The 25,862-nt window shown below is 50.7% G+C and overlaps 1 protein-coding gene across 1 annotated transcript in view; it reads left to right on the top strand.

Moving 5' to 3' along the window:
* The window catches only part of EBF3 (EBF transcription factor 3), a 118,053-nt gene that overhangs the window by 3,185 nt on the left and 89,006 nt on the right, over positions 1–25,862 (top strand). The window contains exons 5-6 of the mRNA XM_089898364.1: positions 2,030–2,103; positions 3,722–3,790. Of these exons, the coding sequence (XP_089754490.1) occupies positions 2,030–2,103; positions 3,722–3,790 (143 nt within the window). The remainder of the gene's footprint in view (positions 1–2,029; positions 2,104–3,721; positions 3,791–25,862) is intronic.

The following is a 25,862-nucleotide window of genomic DNA, read 5'->3' as shown; positions in this document are numbered from 1 at the left end:
ATTGGTTTTCGGATTTTACTTCCCCTTTAAAAAGTTTGTCCTTACCTAGGCAACAAGCGTGTTAGATTTTAATGTCTGCAGTGGTAAAACACTATGGTTTTCTCTTAGAGTAAAACAGATCTGACAGGTAGACTACGGTCTTTCTGACAAAGACGGAGGCGGCGTGCCCTTCGGTAATTATTTCACTGGGATTCAGGGAAGCCTCTGGAACTCGGGAGGCGCGTTGACAGGGTGCTTTTATTTCCTTTGTATATAAGGGCTAAATGTTTTCGGAAATCGCTGTAGTCTAACGAAGAGGTTGATGCAGGCAGCGCTGAGTTTCTGCATAGAGAAGGAGGAGGTTTCCGTTTTAAGTGCACTTTTATTGTTCATTTTTCCCTGTACCTTTACAGTATAAACGGGGCTGAGAATAAAGGCATTTAATCTCCTCTCACTGACGGAGATGGGGGGGGGTGGGGAAGGAAAGAAATAGCCCAGTAACTGATCAAAGAGTCAATGGCGCTGAACCGACAGTTTATGGATTTCTGTTTGTGCTACAAAATAAAAAATAAATCAAATATAAATACGGGGATCCATCCGAGGACAAGCAGCGTTCTCAGAAGTGCTGGTGCCCGCCGCGGCCACGCGCCCTGAGCCCCAGGCGGCCCGTTGGCTTGGGGTGACACCCATCACTTCTGTGGTTCCGAGTGGGTCGGGAAGGAGGCAGGGGGAGAGGGGCTCGAGGGAACCCTTCCCTCTGCCCCAGAGGGCGGCCCCGGGCTTTCCCGAGAAAGGGCTTTGTCCGCCTGGAAGTGGAGGAAAGTGTCAGAAGTGCCCGAGGAGGTTGGAAGTAATTTCCAGATAATTTTCGGGGGGGAGGGCGGGAACTGGAGAGGAGACTCCCCTCCCCGTTCCGTGGAATTTTCTGCGGGGGAACTTGCAACTTGCGGCTCCCGGCCCCCGCCCCTCCCCCTCCCCCAGTGGCCTTTTTCCCTTTTTTTTTTTCTTTCTTTTTTGACGAGGCCGGCGGTGGGGCAGGCGCGGGCGGCCCCCCGGCCCGGGTGGCCCCCCGGCCCGGGTTCCCGGCTGCGGAGCCGGGCTGAGCGCGGTCGTGTGCGCACCTAGGGCCTCGCACCATCTGGCGGAGCCTCTGCTCAAAACCCACCAGAGCGTGTGCGCAGACACTGCCTTTTTACCCGAGAAAAATCATTGTTAGCAGTTTCAAAATAAACACCAGATTGGCCATTAGCACTTTCTTTCCAAATATCATCCGGCGAGGAGCACGTGGCCGCGCGGGCCCGGGCGCCCCGGGGCCCCCAGCGCTCCTGCGGGGCGCCCACCAGGCCCGGCCCCGCGCGGCCACGTGCGGTTGCTGCGCCCCGGGACCGCCCGCCGCGTGCGGATCCCGGCCGTGGCCGGCCGCTCAAGGCGGCCCCGCGGGCTCGGGGCGGCGGCGGGGCCCGGGCGGGCGACCCACGCAGGCGCCTGGGCTTGGAAAGCGGGGAGCTGCCGGGCGCCCGACTTGCCCGAGCCCGGGGAGCGCGCGGGGCAGGGCGGGCGCGGCCCTCGACACCAGGCAAACTGCTGCCCGGGCGGCTCTTCTCCGCTTCTTTACTCTTACTTAGCGCGTTCTGATCGGCCTTTTGCAACGCGCCGATCGCAACTCGGTGTAGACAATAGCCCGAGGACGCGGCCCGGCGGCGGCGGCGCGGGCAGCAAGGGGGCCGGGAGCAGGGGCGCCGGGGTCGGTGCCAGCGCGCCCTCGCTCCCTGCGCCGGGGCCTCGGCCTCCCTCTCCCGGCCCTCGCCCCGGCCCGAGCGCGGCAGCCGTCCTCCCGAGCAGAAGGCCCCGCGCAGGCCCGGCGGGCGCCCAGGAGAGGAGGCCGCCTTGGCCTAGCCAGGCTCCGGGTGACCCCGCCAGGACGGTGGCCCCGGACGCCTCCCCTCGCCCGCTGTGCACCTGCCGCCCGCGAGGCCCGCAGCGCCCGGGGCGACTGGGCGCCACAGCCGCGGGCGCCGCGTAACCCCGCCTCTGCTTGTCCCCCGCGCAGGCCATCGTCTACGAGGGCCAGGACAAGAACCCGGAGATGTGCCGCGTGCTGCTGACCCACGAGATCATGTGCAGGTGAGCGGCGGGCGCGGGCGGGCGGGCGGACGGCGGCGGGGGCGCGGGCGGCCTCGGCGCCAGCTGCGTCTACAAAGGACGCCGCGTCCAGGCGCCACCACCCCGCCCAACTTCGGGAAGGGCATCGATTGAAATGTAATCGGCCCGCGGCCGCACGCCGGCCACCGAGGAGCCCGGTCTCATTTCCCCCCCAGTGATGACGATCAACGCGACCGGCTGCTCAGCAGAGCGGATTAATATGTTGGCCGTGTCGCTGCTGTGTAGTCAAAAAGGAAAGCAGGTCCTGGGTGATGCATCTGTCCGCGATGCCGGCGGAATCATTTTACTACTTGCCTCTCAAGCACTCGCATCCTGAGATACACAATTGTCTGTTATTGATAAAAAGGAAACTCTTTTAAGTTATTATGGAGCTCGTGTATGTGAGAATTGGATTGTGATTCTGTCAGGTAACCTCTTCCCCAGAGCAGCGATGCATCGTTCATATTGTTAGATAGCTTGTACGTTACTTGAGATCTCTGTCAGAAGAGCAATTTCCCACCTGTTTTTTTTTTCTAACTACCACAAGAGTTTCACCCCTACATGGCAAATAAAAATGCATCATTGACTTTGTATGTGCGGCATGTGAAATATAGTTGCAAGGGCTAATAAGGACCTGCTTTGCAGGCTTGCAGGCTACAGTTGCAGGCCGCAGACTCCGAGGGGCATACTTTGCCTGGCTGCGATGCCTATTGCCTAAATGCCATTTCTGAGCAGACATATTGTTACAGCACTAATATACAAAAGCTGACTTTTTCTCATATCAGGTAATAAATATAAATTACAACCAATAAAGTGGAATTTCTTTATTATCCACTTCTGCATGTACTGCAATTAACATAGAAAGCGCACAGATGTGATTTAAGCTCTAAGTGGAAGACTGTAGACTTTCTTTAATCACTTTAGCTGTCAGCTTTAAAAGGCTTTATATACTTTGCCTACCATATGGTGTTAATTTAGCTAATTTAGACATGTAACCATTATACAAGTATGCTTTTTTAAAATGCAAGAAGCATAACATTTTTGTTTCATTTCTGCTTTAATTAAAGTTTCAATAACGGAGTTAAGGTAGGCTTAAAGAAGGAACAATAGAAGTTTCTGATAGATTGATGCACGCTTTTGTGGTTATAATTAATAAATGCCCCAAAGAAATATTGGTTGAAGGTGGCATCTTGCATCTTTTCCAGAAATAACAGCTTGACAATTAGAGGTAAACAAAAGCTGAAGCTGTGAAAAGTTATTCCCAAGCCTCCTGCTTCCCCTTCTCCTCAGTTCATTGCAAAGACAAACACCGACAACGTTTTCCATATTTTAGTATCACAATTTATATAGTAGCTCCGTTACCCTCCTAGTATTAACAGATCTGCTCAACTCTGCTCCTTCCGGTAGAAAGTTACATCCCAAGTTGAGCCGCAGAGCACGTGAACGCGCTGGGTTTAAACGTGCCAACCGCTTTGGTAGGATAACTTATTTTCATGACTCCGACCGCTTTTACTGTCAGACTTCAAAAAAAAGAAAATTACAAGCTGGGCATGAAAGGATGAAAGGTGTGTTAAAACCACTGTTTACTATTACTCCACAGCCGGTGCTGTGATAAGAAAAGCTGTGGCAATAGAAACGAAACACCCTCAGACCCTGTGATCATTGACAGGTAAGGATGACTTCGTTATTTTTCAAAACAAAACCGCAGCCGCAACAAAACCCGTGGCCTGGCTTGGGTTCCAGTTGCTTCTTGTTTTTGAGTCTGGTGTTGAGCTCATCTCGTGCCTCGCACCATTTGTTGTCGGCGTGTGTTATCATGCACAGGTGGGTTGACTTGGAAACCTGGTGGCTCGCTCTGTGGGGATTCGGTAATTGCTTGCGAGTTGTCAAGGGAAGCAGTTTCATCTGCCACTGCTCTCACTGAGGAGCACTTTATGCCTAGAGACTTTCTGGCTTTAAACCCAGAGATATGTCATAAAATGCTTTTTGCTAATTTGTTAACAAGTATTTCATTTTTGCATTATTTTTATCTCGGATGATAGCCGAAGTCAAGACTTGGGTGGTGTTCCTGTTGTAATTGTTGCCCAGTTAGAATGAATTTAATCTGCTCTCAATTAGTTGCAAAATGTCTCCTAATTTTTTTCCAATTGTGGCTGTCGTTTTATGTCAAGTAGCAAATATGTAACCAACAAACCAAAGTTGTTATAATTGAAACTAATTACACCTGCTGGTTACATCTTCCAACATTAATTTCCATAACTAGATTAGCTGTATGCATTCTTTACATTTGCTGCTCTTCATCTTGCTATTTATCATCTTCCTTGGGCAATGTGGCATCCTTTTAAGATCCTAATCATTAGTCCTAATAGCGCGAACGTGCATTTGGCATTGCTTTAGGGGAAACAACAAAAACACCACCACCCTCCTCTCCCAGCACTCACCCACATCGCTGGGGTTTCAGTGACCTGGGGGACAGGAGGATTTCTTTCTTCCCCACAGTGGGTAACAGCAAAAGGCCCAGTGTGTGATTGACTGCAGAATTTGAAATTGGTACCCAAGTTGAATAAATGTTAGATGTGTACATATGACACCAGTTTTGTGAAGCAGAGGTTCAGACTGTTTTGAAGAGGGGTTGAATTTCAGCAGCTTTCATTACAAAGTTATCTTTTGATCATGAACTTTGCTGTCCAGTGTCTGAAAAATTAAACCCGGAAAACTCTATGAGTTAAGCCTAAAGAAATATGCGCCACCAGTGGAGAGCAATGCTAATGTTTAACTAGCTGGAATAGCTGTTTGCTTAGTGGAGAATGTTCGGTATCTGACAGAAGGGACAGCTCTCTTATTAGTAATCAAATAGGGTTGACCAGTTGTGGCCGTCACTCAGGCAATTGAGAACAAGTTCAACACTGTATAGGACTCGAACTACAAAAATCAATATAATTATATTTGTCTTTAGTGTTGTGGCTGTGGAAATTATACGGCCTTGGAGTGTTGTCTTGTAACTGAATTTATTTTATTTTTTTTGAATGGCTAAAAGTGTTTGAGCAGCTATTGGAATCTTGTCTGACTGTGAGATGCTTGAAAAGGCAGTGCACGTGTGCTCCTAATAAGGGATGGTAAAGTGTTTCATCTTTTGAGTCGTCTTCAATTTGTGCTATTTATACATTTAAAAAGATGACTTGTTTTTAAATCGTGAGGGTTTTTAGCATGGCACAGTAATGAAGTAGCCGTGTTGAGTCAACTAACATTTTAGATGCGCTGTGTTACCTTCAAAATCACTTTTGGTTTGTGTGACATTCAGTCAGTTACTGACTGTTGATACTGAATAACTTTTAATACTATTTTTTCATCACATGATGGGAAACATCTTCCTTAGATATGCAGAAATGTACTCTTTAGTTCTTGTCTGAGTGAATGTTCTCTTATGTTTGGTTAATTAAAATATGTGCTGAGACTACTGATACCTCTCTAACCCAAGAGAAGTATGTGATCATTTGATATTCTAGAAGCATGAGAGGAGGTGAAAAATGTAAAAACATTTGGTTAATGGGTTTACCAAGTTTATTTGAATAAGGAGGATTGCAGCTCCATTTACGCTAGGCATAAATGCTTTGGAGGTCTTAATTATTGATGAAAAATCTGCTCTGCTTCTAAATTCAAAGATATGACAATTTTATAGGAATTTTAATCACCTTCCATGCTAGGGATTTTAAGGTAAGGATAGCTTTATGTGATGACAAATAGAATGTACATTTTTAGCATTCTTAAGAGAGCTGTCACTTATCATGACAAATACTATTTGCGTTTTGTTGCTTGATGTAAATCTTTGTGAAATGACTGCAGTATTGGCACAATCTCCAGTTTAAGGCATATTTCTGGGGGAAAAAATGAAGAGTTTAGTGTTCACTAGGGCAAGTTGTGTTAATCAGAGAAAGAAAAATACCGATAGGAGGGGAATATCTTCAGAGTGATGGAGTCTTTCGCAGCTGAGATGTGTTTCAGTTTCATAATGATAATCATTTCTGTGGCGTGTGTGTTGCCTCCTAAAATTAGTTGCTTACGTTGAGTTTCTAGCCCGTGTTTCCTCTTGAGTATTGCAGAATAAAACATCCCATCAAATCGGTGAGTCGGTCTACGGGTCCCCATCAGCAATGTCATCACTTGGTTAGTTGGCTTAAAAAAGAATTATATACAATGTGCTTCGCCGGCTCCTTGTGGCCTTTGGATACATTTAGCAGGTTCTGACCAGATAAGGCATATTTGTCCTGAGGATATAAACCAATAATTCCAAGCTGAATTGAGATCAATGGGCCCACGTTTGTTCTAACCCACACCGAGCCTCTTCTGGCACGCTGAGACTGCTTTTCTGTGTTATGAGAGCAGAGCGGTAGGCTCCCTGCTCTGGCAGGGAAATCGCATTCTATAGACTCCGATGCCTTAAGTCAATTAATTACACAATTCAGTTTAGTTATCTTTCAGAAGCATTAAATACTCACGAACAGCATGGAAGACCCCTCTGTAAAAAAGAGGGGGGAAAAGTGAGAATATTTTGCATTACAAAACCGTTATAATTTATGGTGAAGCTTTCACTTACGTTAACTGTTTTCTTCTTGATGAAACAGTGCCTTTTTTATAGCTTCACAAATATAATTATTCTGTGGCATATTTAGAATAATATAACTAATGGGGTAAAGGAGAAACATAGCACTGTAAAGGAAAAATCGTGGTCAGTAAAGGGATGCTGCAGAAACAAGCATCTATGGTAGATGGTGGTGAGATGCGGAGAGCCAGATGCAGGGAGGGGGAAGGCGTGTGTGTGTGTGTGTGTGTGTGTGTGTGTGTGTGCGTGTGCGCTTGCACACCCACGCACACCCCACACGTATATACGTGTGTGTACACCCATGCACACACCCACATACATGTATATATGTGTGTGTACACACTCATGCATGCATACCCATGTTTATGTATATATGTGTGTGTATACAAGCACAAATATATATATACACACACACACACACACACACACACACACACACATGAATTTTTAGGGTATTGCTGAAAAGGACGGGAGTATCATTTTCCTCATGGAATAATGTTTTCTGGGAAAACACAAAAGCAGATGGTCTTCATTAGGAACACCCATTGTCCACATATCCCAACTATGAACAGATAAATCTCTCCTGTTTCACCCGTACATTCCAAGGGCTGTAAATGATTACAGGATGTTGGTGTAGCTGCTAAACCAAAGCCACACTCTGCCTCTCGCCCACCTCCCGTGCCATCCTGGTGTTTCCCGGGCCTCGGGAAGCGCCCAGGAGGGTCCACGTTCTTACCTCCCCTTCCGTGCTGGCCCTCACTGGACCAGAGGTGCAGGTCCAACTGTTGCAAAGTGGAAAGGCCGGTCGGGGAGGTGGCAGGAGCCGGGTGGTGTGACCGTCCAGAGGGGCCGGGTCACACACTGTGTGCTCCGGGCCGTGCCGGGGGCGTGCTCGGCAGGGCGGTTCCAGATGGCCCCGTCTCAGGCGCCCTACTTGCTGGCATCTCTGTGGCAGGCAGTGCCCCCTCCCCAGTAAATCTGGCGTGGGTCTATAGAGTTTGGGAGACTTATCATTCCAAGTCTGTCCTACTTTCCTGTCTGGAAGCCAGACATCTGTTTATCCCATTTTCTTTCATACAGAGTTTGGAATAGCTTTAGTTTGGGGGGGAGGAGGGAGTTTTGTCATATTTAACAGCTGTTACAAAATTTCAACCCTGTGGGCTCTGAAAATACTTTTCAGCTGACCTCAGATTTTTTATACATAATTGACATTGGGTTGTAGAAAAATATTATTGACTTAACCTCTCATTGTCTGCGATTTCACATGGTCTTGAGTCAGAAGAGCTAACTGTCCACAGTTTTAACTCCCCCTCCATCCACCAGCCCTCCAGAGCCTTCCTTTGATTCATTTACAAGTTTTAAGTTTACACCTTTAAAGTGATTGCAGAACGGTAGCTGAAGGCCGATTGGAGATTTTCTTTCTTTCTTTCTTTCTCTCTCTCTTTTTTTTTTTTTAGCCAACAGTGTTTCCTTTCACTTCCTGTCACAAAGGTCAAAGAGAGCCGACCTTTGCTGGCAGTCCTCCTCACTGAATTATTCATGGCATTGACTTTTTGTCAGCACACACAGTTGTGCTCTGGGACATTTTATTCATTTACCTCATTTAAAGCGCCTTTCTGCACCTGTTCAAGTATTAATATCATGTAATTTGGGCCTAATGCCGATTTTGCTGAACACTCATTATATTTTTTATTAGCTATATTTCCAAACGATTATGTATGATTATTACCAAGCCTTACAAACAGCACCGGGTTATTCCCTAGCCCCTTACATCTTCTTGTCAGGTTGTTTTCAGAAGCGGGGAGGATAAACATTTGACCAGTCCCAATGTTTTTATTCCTTCTCCCTCTCCAAGCAGAGAACTTAAGGCTCCCTCCCTCATGGCTTTGCACGAGCGTGATTAAATCCAACTCCGAGGGAGCTGTACAAATGCCAGCATTTATAAGGTCAACGCTTTTGTTAAAAATGCTATGTAAATGAGGATCTGCAAAAAGGGACATTAAATAAAATGAAATTCATTGTCTTCTTTAATGTCATTTACATTTTGGCTAAGCCCCGGCCTGCCAGGGAGGATTTTAAAAATAATTTTAATTACACATCATTTAGGGATCCAAGGTTTTCTCTTCAGTAGCATTTGGATAACCTGCACAGCGGAGACTGTTTATTAACTTCTTAAACGGCAACTTGTCATTTCATCTGTATAGCGCAATGAAAACAGTATAGTTTGGTGTTAATTTCTCCTTCTCGGTTTTCTGAAAGAGGTGAATATAATTATCAGCCAACAGGCCTGGGATCCCCGAGTCTTACTCTGGGTGTTGGCTGTGTGTTTGAGACGCTCTTTGGTTCAGGATCTGTTTTAATACATTGGGGCTTCAGCGAAGGGAAAATATTAGCTGGAAATTTGGCAACGTGAAAGCACACTTTGGATGAATGGACGTGGCTACAAAGACTCTGATTTTGCCTGGCACTGGCCCCATTTGGCTTCTCCGTGCTCAGGTGTGAATGGCTGTTTTATTCCCTGGCACGCCAGCAGAGAGAGGCAAAAAGTTCAGCGTGCTCATTCATCCTTTAAACATTTTTTTCCCCATAAACTTCTGAAAATAAACAGAAAAGGAAGAGCCGCATTATTGAGCCACAATGACATGCTTTCATTTCAAGGGGGAGACACCAGAAACAGTCCCCACTTTGTATATTTTCTCCCTGGAAGCCCCGGGATTAGAGAGTTGACATCACACACGCTAAGTCTGAGGCTGCCCGCCACGGTATCCCGTGCAGTCGCCGGTCACGGCCGTACAGAGCCACCGTCAGGCCCAGCGCCTGCATCTCTGGTCTAGGCCCGGGAGGCCTGCAGAGATTTACGGCCGCCTGGCCCGGCTGAGGACTCCACGGCCAGGCCCGTCGAAGGACGGGTTTTAGAACCAGCCGCACACCCATCATGACTTCCGGAATGCTCTGAAACAGCTCTGATGCTCATCCGCCTGTGCAAGGGAGAAGCCTCCTCGGAGCTGCCGTGCACAGGAGCCCGGGAGCAGCATGCTGCTGGGTAGGCACATGCAGGGGGGTGAGGGGAGGGGCCGAACGCAGGGCTGTCAGAAGCTATAGTCCGGGAGGTATGTTGACGCAAGCCATCCCGCGCCTCTGCGGCAGCCTTATCAGGTGAAAAGCAAAGATATTGCCAGTGCCTGTAATTGTGTTAGGATGGCTTGGATGAATTGGATTACCTTATGGAAAGCCGTCCAAACTCTGGGTTCTGTTACGCATGCTTACAGGAAGCAAATAATTACTCTCTGTGCACCAGAAGATAATTGGGGCTGGCCAGAGGCCTTCTCGAGCCGCCGAAGAGCGGGAGAAGCTGGCCTCGTCAGAGCACTTGGAGGCACACCAGGAGGACGGGGACCCTGGCTGCAGAGCGGTGGTGCACGTGGACGGTGTCATTTTCGGTTACTTTTCAAAGATGGTGAATAATTTATCAGAATTCAAACTAACGGTGGCAATGGGAGTACCGTTGCCGGAGATAAAAATCCCCAGCTCTAATGATGGAAATTGTCGTTGCAGACAGGAAGTGATTGACAGGTCGGGGTACAGGAAGTGAAAACTCAAGGAGCTTAACCTGTACTTGGCAAAGCTTCTGGAGCTCACACTCGGGGAAAATGAAAACCATTCACTCCGTCAGCTTTGCCAGAACACAAGCTCCTCTTGTTTGTTTATCTACAGAGCAAATCTCCCAAAAATGTTTGTGGTCAAAACTCTATATAGTGAGACATTATGCTGGTATTATTAATGCTTTAAAATAAAAATATGGCTGTAATTTAGAAAAATAAGCGGAGAAATTTTATGTGTTCTGGGTTTTCTTGGTTGTATTTTATAAGCTTCTTAGACTTGGGGGTAACTAGCGTTCATTAGATTGTAGAAGCTTGAGAAAACTGTTTTCAGAACTGTTGCTTCAGAGAGGTCAGTGATATCTGCCAACGTAATAAATGCTATGAAGTTGCAAACAATTCCATGAAGAGCACTGCGGGGGGGCGGGGAGGGGGGGGAGGGGTGGTAATAGGGAAGCTCTTATTTTGGTTGTTTCTGAATCACTCATTTCCCCTTCCCTTTAAAAACAAAACAAATGAAAAATATCCCTCTGTAATTCCTTGGCTGGAAGTTGCTCAGCTAGAAAATGCTCAAAATGCACGCTGGCCCGCGGTGCCAGAGTGGATGGAGCGCATCCTCTGAGCACAGCGGCGGGGGGAGCGCCTGGCTTTCCCAGTAATTCACTAGGAAATGAGTTTAACATGTACGGAAAGGAAGGGGCTCCAGCGGTGTTGTTGTAGGACCCAGAGCCCAGGCCCCGCTGGCGGAAGGAGCCGGCTCCAGAGGGTCTCTGCTGGCCGGGAGCGGAGTGCTAGCTCACACATCTGGGGAGGGGCCAAGCGCTCGCCCAGACAGGCAGCTCCGGCCGCGCCCCTCCCCTCCCCGCCTCCCTGGTCGCCTGTATTTTCCCGTTCCCTCTCTCTCAGCAGAAGGCAGTTGGGGGCAGGGTGCCATGTTAAAACAAGACAAAAACTTGGGCAGTGCTTAAGGCCCTAAAAACGTGTGGCGTCGTGACGCCGCATTTCCAAAGGGCGGAAAGACCAGCCTTGACTGTCGAAGCCCGCCATCCGAGGAGAGGGTTTCAGCAGTGGTGTCGGACAAAACCGCGCGACCTCACCCTTGATGGGGGTTTTCACTGAACTAGAAAGCTTTTGCAGAAATGGCCAGTCTGGACGTGATGGAGGGGCTGAGCACGGGGCTGGAGCCTGCGCCAGGTCCGGGGCCATCTGAGGGTGACATCTGTGCAGCACAAGCGTGGGATTCGATTACGGGCGCGCGGGCAGCCCGCTTCCCAGGGTGTGCACGTGGGGGCAGTGCAGCCAGGCCACCCCGACTCTGGGCTGACACGGCCTGCGCAGAAGGCCCAAGGGGGCAGGGCGCCCCCTTTTAGTTTAAATTAACACCCTGCAAAGCCACTTGGCAGGGGGGAGGGGTCGGAGTGCACCCCTCCAGTCCTGTCGAGGAGGGGGTTCCTCCTTGAGGGTCCCCTAAGTTTTCTACGACCTTCAGCGTCAGGGGGTGTGGCCTGCAGGCGCTATTCCGACAGGTTTATGCCGGTATCCTTTCCAAGGTGTCATGGCTGGGGACCACATGTCCAGGCCCCGTAGAATGACATCTCATGGCCGGGAGGAAAGCCTGGGAGACACAGGCGGGTGCCGGGGGCGGGTGGTCATCGGGCAGGGACACTGAAGCCACACCTGCCCCAGTAACAGTCCACCCCAACCTGGCATTTCTTCCTCTCCATCTGATGTAGATTCCAAAGTGCTCTGACAGTATTTTTAGAAAAATTAATAGACTATTTTTGAGAGCAGCTTTAGGTTTACAGAAACACGAGCAGAAATTAGAGTCCCCATATTAACACCCCCTCCTTTTCCCTCTTGGTACCATCTTGCATCGGTGAGGTGCATTGCTACAATGGGTGAGCCAACGTTGATACCTTGTAATTAACTAAAGTCCCTACTTTACATTAGGGTTTACTCTGGGTGTTGTATATTCTGTGAGTTTTGACAAATGTATGGTGACATGTATCTGCCATTATAGTGTCCTACAGAATAGTTTCTTTCCCGGCCCTAAAAATCCTCTGTGCCCTGGCTCTTCATCCCTCCCTTCCCCTACCCTGTGGCAACCACTGATCTTTTTACTGTGTCCATAGTTTTACCTTTTCCAGAAAGTCATATGGTTGGAATCGCACAGTATGTAGCCTTTTCAGACTGGCTTCTTTTATTTAGAAATATACATTTAAGTTTCCTCTATGTGTTTTTGTGGCCTCATAGCCAGTGTAATACTTTCTGGATTTCATTTTTTTTTTTTTCTTCTTAAAGGTTTCTGGACAATATTTTTCCTTTCATTTAATGTCCTGGCGTTTTTTGTGATAAACTCGTACACTCCTGAGCTTATGGAAGTACATAGTGATGTTTAGATGTCGTTTGTGGGGTTCTTGAGATTTTGGAAGTTTACGTGTCCCACCCCATTACAAAAAAAAAAAAGCAGTTGACTCCTTTGCAAAGCAATGAAAACATTTAAACTTTTCACCAAGAATTTATTTAAGTGGCATGACTCAGTTTTGCTTATTTTCAGGTTTTTTCCCCCTAAATAATACTTTTTGGGGATATTTAAATAGCGTAGGCCATAAAAGGAGAATGATTAAATTATTGGTAAGGCAAATGGGCATAAAAACGGAATGAATTCGGCATCAAGTGTAGTTGTTGGCTTTTTTGGTTTAATAAATTAAACTACAAATTTTCCTAATTGCCAAACAAAATGTTAGGCCAGCTTTAGCCATTGCTGACAGTAAAACACAACATAAAACCTGCTGAGAGTTATATGTGGTATTTAATACGAGACAGAGTAATGCAAGGGTTTTTATGGTTAAGTATGAATTCACACCCACAGCATTTGTTTCACATTAGGAAAGGTTTGTAAATCAGATCAGCGTGCGGGGATCAGCGGCAGCCTCTCTGTGTCTCTCCTTCCTGATATTTGGTTATTGGAAATGTTGCCAAAGGGAGCTCCCCGTCCATTTCCATTTTCTCAATGAAGCGATTCGTCCTCTGACATCAGGAAGATTGGGTCAGGAAATAAGTGGGGGATTGGATCAGACGTGATGCTCATCCCCACCATCCGAGGTCATGGGCCAGATCCGGGCAGCGGCCATCAGTTGCTGAGATGTGGGCTGCCCATTGGTCCTTGGCCAGTGGGGGCCCCAGGGAAAGGTGGGAAGGCTCTGGGAAAGTGCTTTCAGGGGGAAAAAAAATGGCAATAACTATCATTTATTAAATTTGACAAGCGGGTTCTAAATATAACAGCCCTTTCCCCAAAGATCATTACTTTGAACAAATAAATGAGTTATGCAAGTTAATAAACGGCTACGTTTCCCATCCAGAGGTGTGCCTTTGTGTGGCTCAGAAATAGATCCTGCTCTCTCCCACTGCCCCAACAAATGACTGATTCTCTCCCTCTTCTGCTGGTCACCCAAGCTTTTGTGTTGGACTCGCTGCTCTCACGGAGTCTGTAGCACGCAATGGCAATCTAAGAAAAGCTTTACAGTAAAAATAAACTTGCCCTGGTTCTGAATAATATGACACAGAGATACGCTTTATAGTTTTAAAAAGGCTTTCAGACATGATCGTGAATAAAGCAAGGTCTCCAAGTATATTTTAACTTTAAGGAAAAAAAAAATTGGCTGTTACAAGTCTTGCGGTCAGAAGCATGTTTGCTGGGCCAGGGGTATTTGTCATGACAAGTGACTGCTGCTTGTATTCCCTAAGACCCCATTATAATTACTCCCAGCAATTATAGCATCCAGAACCCCACTCCAGCCCCAAACACATTTGTTCCCATTTATTAGACCGCGAGCAGTAACTAATTTACATTGTTTCAGAGTTGTGTGTTATGGTAATTTACTGCGTGCGCTGGGGGTCAAACAGAGTTGACCAGTCAGCAGGGCAGACCCGCGCGCGAGGCAGGGACGGAGGTTCTGAAGACAGCAAAGCCAGGGGCATGTGATTTGAAAACCGCTCCGGTCTTTTTAATCACGTTTTGACTTATTCTCTGTTACACTACTTGCTTTACTCTTGCCCCTTTTCTGTTTTTGAACAAATCGGAGCCGGGAACAGGATTTTTTTTTTTTTTTGAAGGAAATGGAAGCGATATCTTCTAACGAGCGGAAACTTTTACTAATGCCCTGAATAAAATATTTGTCAGCGGCCTCCACTAAACGTAAAAGCACTCCACAGAGGAAACAATGCCTTAACTGTTCCCTTCTCATCATAGCAGGTTTCCTTACCAAGTTGAGGAAAAAGGCTTGTTTAGGCGAAAATAATGATCATAAATAGAGCTGTATAGTGGGGCTCAGAGGAGGTGGTGACAGTGGCTGCTATCAAGACCTGCAATTCCAAGGAAGTATGAGTGTTCTGATCCAGGGAAGCAGTAATTATCTTTTTGTGAAGAATGTACAATGGTGTTGGATGATGAATTGATCGCAGATTGGAAGCGTGGTTTAACTGTTATGTACAGAGATAAGAAGGAGCCCCGGGGTTGCTCATCGCTTCTGCTAGTTCACAGCCAGCCAGTTTATTAGCACAAATCCCAAATGTTTAGTAAACTCATTAGGTCCCATCTAATGCTAATTTATCATCCTAGATGGAACCCTAGCAGTGGAGGCCGAGGACTGTGCCGAATCCGTGTGATTTACAGAGCTTTCTGATCAATCACCTTCTTTGCACTGGCCATTTTTCTTCAAATGCTTTAAACGGGCCTGAATGATCCATAGGATTAGGCCCTGGCAGTCGGTTAGGGTTCTCCCGAGTTATCTTCCCCGTGATGGTTACCTGAAAGGTTACCAAATCCTATACAGGCTGATGTGCGGGGGGTTGGCATGGGGGGCACTTTGGTTTTGAATTGCTTTGCCATCTCCCCCCACTTTCTCGCCTCTTCCTCCACCTCCAGCAGGCACACACCCCCCACCCCCACCAACCCTCCCCATTTTTCCTTTTCCTTTTTCAATCCAGCCACAGAGTCGAATTCAAAGAACTTCCTTGCAAAATCAGTTTACCGAGAAATGCATCATGGTCCATAAATGTCAAGTACAGTTTATTCTAAACTTCAGACAGTGTTTTTCTTTTAAAAAATCAAGCTTTAAATGCCCAGTTCTCCTGACATTTTCGTACATATTCTATAGTGTTTTCGAAGAGGATAATAACCTTTGCTTGATCCTAGGCAACAGCTGCAAAGATAATGAAATTCTTATGATATTTCACCAGGTAAAATGTGAATTGCAGAAGAAAAGCTATTGAATTTTTATGGATCTTAATCGCATAAAATGAGATTCATGGGGCATACGTATAACTATACTCGGTGGACCTGCAGTTGCAGGAGGGATGGCTGTGCGGCGTGAGGGGCGCTCCAGCTCCCACTCAGAAAATGCTCCCCAAACGTTGCCTTCAGCTCGGCCTACGAGTGATAATGAAATATGACAGAAATTTCCTTGTGCTGGATCAGTGGCAAGAGAGGTCCTGCACGGCCTGTATTAATTCGTCTGACTTATGTTCCAGGTCTTGATTTACCTGATGATTAAAAACTTCTGCAGGTTTGCTCACCAATTGAAATCAGATCTCATCTGCAGCCAGTGGTATTGATCCCTATTTAACATCAAGGCTCAGAATTGATTGGCATTGATTAACAATAAAAACGCTCTCCTCCGTGTCCAGCTGCCAGGCCGCTCTTCTGAACGAAGTGCACTCTGGTCCTCTCCTCACTGACCAATCTGAAAAGAGACACGGCCCCTCCCACAAATAAACAGTATATTTTAATGTTACTGTAACGGGATGCTGGACCGGCCGTGCAAATTGATTTTATTCTTGTTGTATAAGATAAATGTCTTTAATAAACTTCTCATTTTATTTAGGATTTTACAGGAATAACTTGATTACTAGAATAGTGATATTTTTCTTTTCCCACGCTGTGAAAAATGGATTAAAACATAAAGGCTGTAATAACATAACACTAGAAGTGAAATGTTAACTCAGAAATCATGCACAGGGTGGGAAAGTCGGGGTGGGGGGCATATTTCACCCATGGAGACTCACGCTGCACCTTGCTTGCCACAGTTTCACGGAGCGTTTTACAGTTTTGACTGGGTCTGCTAGCCCAGGCCTGTCCTGCGCTGGAGGCCAGCTTCCCTCCATAATGTCGTGCGAACATATGGTCCCAAAGAACTCGGCACAGAAAAACTGCTCAACAGCATCCAACCCCAAAGCCTTAAAAAGAGACTGCGTGTGTGTTTCTGCTGTGTTTCACTCGCTAGCGTAGAGACAGCCTGTCCAGAGAATTTCTAACCATTCCTTTGACTGAGAGCAGAGAGAGAAGAACCTGTATTTGGGAAAATGAATAAGAAAAGTCTCGCACGCTAAAACTTTGGATACGCGTACTGGGGACTTGCCTTGTTCCCAAGCCCGACTGGTAACGCTGGCCAGCCGTTGGCGCTCATCCTGAACGGCCAAGGGCGCTGGAGGCCAGGTCCAGCTGCAAGAAATTATCCAATCTCTAACATCCAGAAGTTTACAGTTATATAATGATGGAGAAAACCACAAATCCCCAGGGATGTCAAATTTTAGCTATACTTTTAAAATGAAATTATCCAGCCAAGCCTATAAGACAACCTTCTTGTACTTAAGACAAAAACGACAATCTGGAATTCATTTTTTTTTGTGTGTGTGTGATAGGGCAAATCCAATTTGCTTCTTTAACTGTTGATTAAGGAATCAGTTCTACAAGGCTGTCCCCTGTAAGTATTTGCTGTTTATTTGTCTGTGGAGAGCCGCTGGAATCCCCTCCAACTGGGAACGCCGGGTCAGGCACGGCTGTAATGAAGAGCCGCCTGGCAGCAGCGTGCAGACACCCTGACTGGCCTTGTTTGTGTGGAAGAAATAGTTGGCTTTTTGTGCAGCCAGGGGAGCTTATAGTCACTTCCCATCAGGCAGGCAGAGCAGCTGAGAATGGAGGACAGAAACCTGTCTTCTCTGCAGCCGTTTTTTGAGAATGTGGAAGAAAACGTCCATGAGAAAGCAATAAATAAGTAAATACCATAAATTAGAATGTATCTTGCTCTGAGGTCCACTGAACTCATGTCGATATGTGTGGCCAGTGTCAAAGGAGCACGGAGGTGACTGGCTTCAGGGCGGACGCCTGTTACCTGAGCGTTCTGCTCAAAGAATGGCTTCACCTCACCGCTGGTTAAATTTGCATGCAAGGAATGGCCGTTTTGGTCTTCTAAAATCCGTTGCAAATACTTAATACGATTTTCCACTGAGTGCATTTAAAAATAAGATCTTGTCGATGATAGGTTTAAATGCAGTCACCAGATCTGCAAACAGGAAGTGTTATATAGAAGAAATAAATGTTATCGTTACACGCATTAAAAAGCAGAGATCCTGTCTCTGGAATGCTCCCTGTTTGGATGAGGCAGATCCCCATTCCCCCATCCCCACAGGGCCTGAATTATCTGCTGTGCAGGTCAGCTTCACCTGGCAGGTCCAGAGCTCCGAGGTGCCCGTCACTGCCGTGTGGTATGAAGGCTGTCCTTTCAGGCACATGGTGGCTGGGAGCCCTGGGAAAGTGGGCATGGGGACGCTTGGATTCGTTTTCTTTTTTCTGGGAGATACCTAACTAAAAGCCACCCCCTCCCACAGCGCCAGTGCTAAATACCTTTTCTGTTTTCGTGATTTCGGGGGACGGCTATTTTTGTTAATGCATCTTATATTGCTGTCCTGGGATAGACATCACCAGAGTAAAGAGAGTCCTGGGCCACCCAGCCGTTTCCCCGTCAGGAAGACATTCTAGAATCACTCAACATCCACAAAGACACGCATCCCCCAGATACAACCACAGTTTTGTCTTCCTGAACTTGTTGTAAATGAAGAGCGGTTGACGCACGGGACCTGTAGTTAGCAGTCGGAGGCCCCTGTGCCTCCAGTGGGCGGCCAGGCTCCCCTGACGATGTGGGCGTTTGTCTTGTAGCTGGAGGGACGTGAGGGCTGGGAGCTGGGACCAGCGCTGTCTGGGGCTGGGACTGCTGTGTCCGTGTTGGTGGCCGTGCAGCTGCCAGGTCCTCGTGCATCTGCCCGCTCCCCGCCCACCCCCCCCACCCCCCATCTGGATGGGGACCCTACCCTGTTCCCGGCCGTGGGTGCCCCAGCCAGTGTGTGCTCTCCTCCCATGGGAGGCTGGACTTCCTCAGAGCCTCTCGTCAGTGCTTCCACCCAGGTCCGGTCCGCTTCCAGGACTCCTTCCAGAGGGCGGCCTGACCCTGTCACCTCCGGGGTCAGGCTCCTCCGAGGACTGCCGTGTCCACTTGGCCCCTCCCTCTGGCGTCCCTCCGAGGTGGAGTGTCCTGCTCACCTCTTCCGCCTCTTTCCCCGCTCCTCGCTACCTGCACGCGCGGCCATCGCCATCGCGAGGGCCCAGCCCTTTGGGCAAGGAAAGCCCTCCCACCTCCTGCTTTCTGAGACCCTGGAGCCCGTGTCACACGCTGCATCCCAAGGGCCCCGCGGCCGTGGACCCGAGCCACCTCTCCTGCAACTCTGTGGCCCCAGCACCTCTCCTCCAGCCCAGGTCTGGGTGCCATTCCTGGGTAATGGGTTTCCTGAGAGGAGGGCCCAGCCCATGGCCCCCCGCAGGCCTCGGGAGGGGCAGCCCGGCAGCCCAAGTGTACCTGCTGAGCTGGGACAGGAGCGTGTGCTGCTCCTTCCATGAGTTCTTGGGCTTTCATGCCTCCCGCTTCTGAGCCGGGGGGGCCCCCGAGCCCCACCCTGGCCTCCTGACATCACCCGCTGCCCTGTAAGCTGATACTCCCGCTAAATCTCCCTAAGCTGCCGCAGGGTCCTTTCATGCCTCCGGCCTGATGCCCGCCCGCAGGCCAGCAGCCGAATTCGTGCTGACTTACCTCACCTCGACCTACCTATCAAGGTAGGATGTTTTACTTTCCCGATTTAAAATGCGTCCGTGTTTCTGTACATTGTCACCCAGTTTCCGAGGGGGGTCCCGGGGAGTAGAAGGCTTGTTCCCGGCCACATGGACGGGGCCTACCTCTTCCCGCGGCAGCCCCGGACCCAGGGCCCCAGGTCCGCCTGGTTGTACTGTCCTGGCGGCCTGCCGCGGGCGCCCCTGGCTGGCAGGAGCCAGAGTTGGGCCTCAAAGGCGGCCCTGGCGATCGGCCTTGCGGGTGGGTGCTCCTCGCGTAGCCTGGGCCCGACTCCCTGTGGCTCTGCCTGAGGCCCGGAGGACTTTCAGGGTGCCAGCAGGAGGGGGCGAGGCTGTCTCCCCACCCTCTGCTCACCCCGCCACGTCTCAGCGGGTGTGAGGGGGAGTATGGGGACAGCGGCCCCGTCGTGACAAGTCACGATGGTGTCACAACCAAGCTGACAACGGCCACTCACGTTTCCTAAGTGTAAAGTGAGGGCTCTTCACAAGATATGCCGGCCACGGCCCTGGTCCTGTGAAATACTGTAATTTCCTCCCTCAGACTTGGGGACATCAAGGGGCCCATCTGAAGTCACTGAGCTGGGAAGGGGTGAAGCAGGATTCGAACCCAGGCCTCGGGGGCCCTTCATTCATTCCTCCTCCCTGCACAGCCCCAGGAGGCCCGTGGGCTCGTGTTCCCACAGCCCAGCGGGACTCTGAGCTGAGCTTCTGGGCTTTCTCGGCCACCTGGAAAGGCGAGGGGTTTTGTGACGGCAGATCACAGGAGGGGGTGTGTGTGGCGTGCACAGAGGGGCCCCGCTGTCTGTGTGGCAGGGTGGGGGCCTGCGGATGGCGTGTGGGGCAGAGCCAGGGTGGGCACTGTGTCGGTCGGCCGAGGGGATGTGCGGGGCGTTTGTGTCCCGTCACGTGTTACAGCAGTGGGTGCTCGGGGCTGGCGCTCAAAAGTGAGTCCGATGGAGAACATCCCTTCATGGGGGAGCCGCCAGGAATGATACTCTCTAGAGGGGGGACACGGAGACCCTCTAATCTAGGACCAGAGGCACCCACGGGGCTTGGTGTAATTGCTCCTAAGTTGTCAGGATGCTGGATTTAGAAACATTACGTATGAGCAGTTATAGAGTGTTGGTACCATTTTCTTGGCCTATAAAAAATTTAGACATAGTCTAGCATCAGCTTGTGTGTGACAGAAGTTTGCCTTCGACACTCGAGGATTTCTGGTTCCACGTGGGAATTCTAATTCCATTTATCAATGAGAAGTGCTGAAAGGGTTTCAATCTGATTAGGCTCTATGACTAGAGAAATCCAGAGGTGCGGGATTGTAATACACTCTGGGCATCTTTAGTAGAAAATGCAAATATTGTAGCAGAGTTGGCCGGCTCTGGTCTGGATTTCCCTTGAACCATTTCCTCGCCGGATCTGGCGAAACAGACAGATATAAAACAACACAACAGCAAAAAGCATGTCGTAAACGAAACCTGCACAGAAAGAACCTTGATGGATAGGAAAGTTCACATACATCACCAGATGGCCGGAGTGAAATCTTTGAATGTTGTTGCTGGTTATTTTTTATTTTTGATGAACTCTAGAGTTGTTTATGTAGATTTAAATCATAATACTGTTTTCAGACTTAGAGAGGTCCTCCGCGTGTTGTCTGTCACTTGTGAAGTGACAGGAAGCTCACTGCGTGGGGGGAGGGAAGAGTGGCTGGCAGGGACGGTGGTGCAGGAGGCGAGGGCCGCCAATCACGTCCTTTCTTCTTTACCCAAGAAGTCTGCTTTAATATCACTTTGTTTCCGCTCTTGCAAAGGACGGCAAGTCCTAGGAAACTGTCTGTGCCCTTGCCCTGCATAGGTACCACCTTCTGGTTGGGTGAGATTATCTGTTTCAGAAATGTAGTGAACTTGAGGTTCCCAAGTTATTTTGTGCGGTGGAGCAGCTTTGCGTCCATGTGAAGCAGAGACACAAAGAGGCCTTGTTGTTTGGGACAGGTCAGAGGTTCAGGGCGCTTTGAAAGGATCGAGTTGGGATAATTGAGTTATCAGATGCCAACTGGTCGCTTCCGTGAGCCCGTGTCTTCATCCCCTGTCAGTCTGATGGGATCCAGAAGGCCGGCCAGTGGGTCCGTCCTGGTTCTGCCCCCGAAGTTCTCCGCCTCCCCAGGTTGGTTTTATGAGAGGGCCCGAGATAGCGTCTTGCCTTCCCCTCCCCCCAGCTCAGTAGCCTCTAAGTGCCTGAGCGAAGGCCAGAGCCCAGGATGCGAGGGAGCGCCTCGGCCCTCCAGCTGTGGTCCGTCCTTCCTCTCAGGTGACAGCTGGCGAAGACAGCCACTCACCCGCCCACCGATCGCCCAGCTCCTACCTGCTTGTGCTGTTCATCCAAAAACATTTAATCATTTGCCTCTTTCCCCCACCAACATTAAAAAACAAAAACAAACAAACAAAACACTGGCTTTCATTCCAGAGCAAAACACTTTCTGTTTACTGGAGGGGTTCCCTGGGAGAGCACTGTCTCGCAGCCGCCCTGGACAGACAACGTACCAGAGAGTGGAAGGGAGGTTCTTCCTGGGTTCTCCTGAAGATGTTTCTGTTTTGGTCTCTTTCCAAGTTTCTGTGATTATGGGGCACAGTTGTGGACGTGATTGATGCCAATGAACATGCCAGGAAATGGTTTGCGCTACTTCTAAGCATTTTGAATCATATATTTTATAAAATTGCCCCCTGAGCCCATTTAAGAGAAAATACCATTATTTAGGAAAAGGGTGATTTTTCATCATGCTTCACCTGTTAAGTCTGAAAGATGCAGGGATGAAGTGTTTCCCCTGGAAATCCCTCAGGAATTGTCAGGTGGGGCATGGACCAGTGAAAGCTGGGCCTGGGAAGGGACGCTGGGCTTCCTGGGAACAGCTCCCAGTGGCCGTGGTGTGACAGCCCAGGATGGCTGGCCCAGGGCTGGGCAGTGACGGGGAGGGAGAGGGCCTCTGCTAGACCCCACCTGTGACCAGACCCCGTGCAGGGACAGACACAGCCCAGGGCCACTCCATAGGCCAGGGGCGGGTGGTCTTTCTCCTCCCAAGGACCCCCAGTTGTGGTCCGTTGCCAGGCATATGGGGATCCCCTCCGGCCCACATGTACCTTTGTGACAAGTGTGTGTGGACGGACAGACGGACCCTGCGGACCTCCCATGGGTAGCAGGGGAATGGCCTTGCAGCAGGGCTGGTGCGTCGTGAGAGCTGGGAGACAGGCCAGGGGTCTCGCTCACTGTTCTTACCATCGCCCGTTGGCGTTGTCCCCGGGGGCCTCTGTTCTCAGGGAGCCCCTCCCCTGAGCCCCTCAGCCGGATGCTGCTGCCGAAAGTGTCCCACCCTTCTGCTCAACCGGGGGCCTCTCTGCAGCCTTCAAACCCGATGCCCTGCTGCCCGCGGAGGCTTCTCCCGAGTGTAGGTTCAAGGTTCCCGGGGTGGCGAGGCGCCCGTGTGTTTGAGTGTGTGCTGCCTTCCCCGGGTGGAGGCCCTTCCAACTCTGAGGGGCCCCGTTCGCTCCCTCTTGCAGTTGCCGGCCTTTGAGCCTCCTGTCTGGAGCTGGCAGTGGGTCGTGGGGACCACGACTTAGAGCTCTTCTCATGTATCGAACCACGTGGAATCCAGTGTCAAGGAACCAGGGGCCAAACTGTCTATGAAGTTGGGAAGTCCTTTGGCTCTGCCCAAAGGTCATGGTGTGGCAAGGGGCTGGCGTGGCAGGTGTGGCAGGGGCTGGCGTGGCAGGGTCTGGGCTCTGGGCTGGATAGGCATCGGTCTGAGCTCCCCCCCATGGCAGTGACCCTTGGACGTGCAGGGTCAGGCCTCTGGGCTCGTCTGCACTGCTGGACCACAGGCCGGCCCAGTGGGGCTGAGGTTAGGACCGGTGCCCTAGAACTGCCTGTGCAGGGCGCCACGGGCAGGCCACGAGTGGCTCTGGTCAGGGGGTGTTACTGCCTGCTGCGCACCAGCCTTGGGGGGGTGCGCGTGTCTCCCCGTGGAATTCCCGGCCTTGTGCTTAGCTGTGAGGCAGTTCTCAGGTCTGAAGCGCTATGGCCTGGGCCCCTGCTGTGCCCTCAAGGCGGGCCCCGTTGGTGGGAGTTTGCAGGACAGACAGACGTGCTCACCTGTGCCTGGGATGGCAGTACTGGGTCCTCCGTCCTAGCCCAAGCCAGGTGGGGTGGCACCCATCATCCCCTCTGGCGGCCCATCACAGGGGCCCTGACTCCGCTCTGGGGGCTGAGACAGGTGAATGCAAGACCCTCCAGAACCCTGCTGAGAGAAGCAGCCCAGGGGCCCGTGAGTTTTCCTGTTCCCACCCCCGCCCGGACTCCTGGTGAGGACAGCGCAGATGCCTACAGGCCCCATGTTCTGATTAGATCCCCAGGCACACGGATCTCTCCTGATCCAGACCTGACCTGCCAGGTTCCAGAGGCCTCCAGAAGGTTCCAGAGGCCCAGCTTCGCACGGGAAATGAGCTTGGGCTTTCGTGAGGGCCAGCCCCGGGCTCCACAGTGCCCAGCGTATGTCCTGCTGACCGTAGGTCTGACCGCAGGAGGGGCAGCGAAGGTCTGAGAGTGGAGCATGTGCTGCAGCCACGTGTTTGGCACCTGTGGAATTGCTCACCTCGTCCACAGCCTCCGGGACTCCCCTCTTCGTGCCAGGAGCAGAATGGGAGAGTGAGAAACGGGCGGAAATTGGAGGGAACCGAGGGGGAGTGAACTCAGGAGCCCCAGCCCAGCACTCGGGCTGGGGCTGGATAGTGTGTGAATGCGCAGTCGTCAGACAGCTCCCGGGAGAGGAAGCAGGGCTTCCCGAAGGGAGAGCAGGGAGGGCCTCGCCAGGAGGAGGCGCCTGCCAGGACCCTGGGTGCTGGGAGGGGGCCCCAGTTAGAGTTGCTGGTGTTTATAGAGCACCTACTATGTATAAGGGACAGCTGTGAACTCGTAAGACGACACCTGCCCCTGATGACCGAGATGGGGGCCTCGCTGGTCAGGCAGGACCTGCAGCCAGTGCCTGGGGGGTGGGGTGGGGGGTGGTTTGCCCTGAGCTCCTGGGTCAGCCCAGGAGGAAGTGATGTCTCTGCCTGGAGGGCGGGAAGGCCTCTTGGGTCTTGGGGATGAAGATGACTTTCCAGGTGGAGAGGGGAGGAGCCCGCAGCTCAGGGGTGGGAGGGGAGGGAGGGACAGGCGCAGTCAAAGCTGAGGTCGCCCCACGAAGCACAGGGCCCCCAGTTCAGTCTGGATTTCAGAGAAGCAACGACGAATGTTTTAGGTTAAGTTTATCCCCAATATCGCCTGAGACATACTTATCCTAAAACGTCCATCGTTGCTTCTCTGAAATTCAGATTGAACCGGGTGTCCTGTAGTTTCTCTTGCGAGTCTGGTAACCCTGGTCCGGGCAGGGCACGGGAGCAGAGGGCTGGGTCTTCATCCATGGGATCGTCCTCCCCGGAACCCTGAAGCTGTGAGAAGGAAGTTGGGGGAGAGGGGGAAGGGGACAGATTGGAGAGGCAGGTGCTGGCCCGATGGGCAGAGCGCACCCGGGGGGCACTGGTGCGGGCCCGGGGAAGGGGGGCGCCCAGGCTGAGTCCCAGTGGCTGGCACTGGCAGGGCAGGGGTGGGATGGAGGTGCCCAGCTGCCCTGCAGGGCTGTCCTTGTACACCCACTCACCCTCTCTCTGCTGGCTGGGACCCTGCTGGTGGGCACAGCGGGGCTCCACGGGGGTGAGGAAGTGCACAGAAATCTAGGGAGGCATTGGGGTCTTTAAACGCAACTCACCGCGCACCCCCAGCTCTCCTGGGATTCAGCTTGCAGAGATCCCCGGGGCCGGAGCAGGAACCCCTCCCTCCCACTCACGGGACCACTTGACCCTCCGTGGCTTCCGAGGGTTTCGAGATCCGTTTTCCTTCTTTTGTGTGTGAAGGAACCGCTTTGACTCGATCGAATGCCGTCTATAAGGCTGAGCAGGCTGCTTTCAGCCCCTGGAATACTTCTGAACACGCACCACCAGTCTGAGTTTTCAGTGCTCCTGTTTGGAATCAGCCTCTCCCCGTACCCCTCAGGGTGCCAGTCCTATCCCTCCTTGGCCCGAGCAGCCCTCTGCACCCCCCGCACGCCCTGCCCCATGCCCCCCAGCACGGCTCACAGTGGTCCTGCCTCCCAGCCTGTTCCTGGGGCCCCCCGATTCCGGGTTGCGGATCCTCATGGCGCCCTGTGTCAGTGCTCACGAGGGCCTCGCAGAGATAATGGTCACGCGGCGGAATCAGGGCTGACCGACTCCAAGCGTATGAGATTTTAATCACCTGTCACTGCCGCCCGCACTTTCTCTATATTTATGATAATTTGGGGGGTTCTTTTTTACTGAAATCAGTGTTGACTGAATCAAGTAATCCTGACCGGCAATCTTACCGCACCCAGTCAGGAGTGAAATGCGTCCCAGCCTTGTTGGCACACTGAGCATTCTGAAATTGAACAAAAAAAGAAACAGGCAAAGTTTGTTTGTCTTGATTATAGGTGCCGGCCTGGGTGTTTGCGGAGGGTAGCTGTTTGTAATTGTTCCTGCAAACC

The sequence above is a fragment of the Delphinapterus leucas genome, chromosome 16 (genome assembly GCF_059928025.1).
Source record: "Delphinapterus leucas isolate spDelLeu-1000000601 "Yukka" chromosome 16, BTC_Dleu_Yukka2, whole genome shotgun sequence".
In the NCBI taxonomy this organism is placed as follows: Eukaryota; Metazoa; Chordata; class Mammalia; order Artiodactyla; family Monodontidae; genus Delphinapterus; species Delphinapterus leucas.
This window is presented reverse-complemented; position numbering and strand designations above follow the sequence as displayed.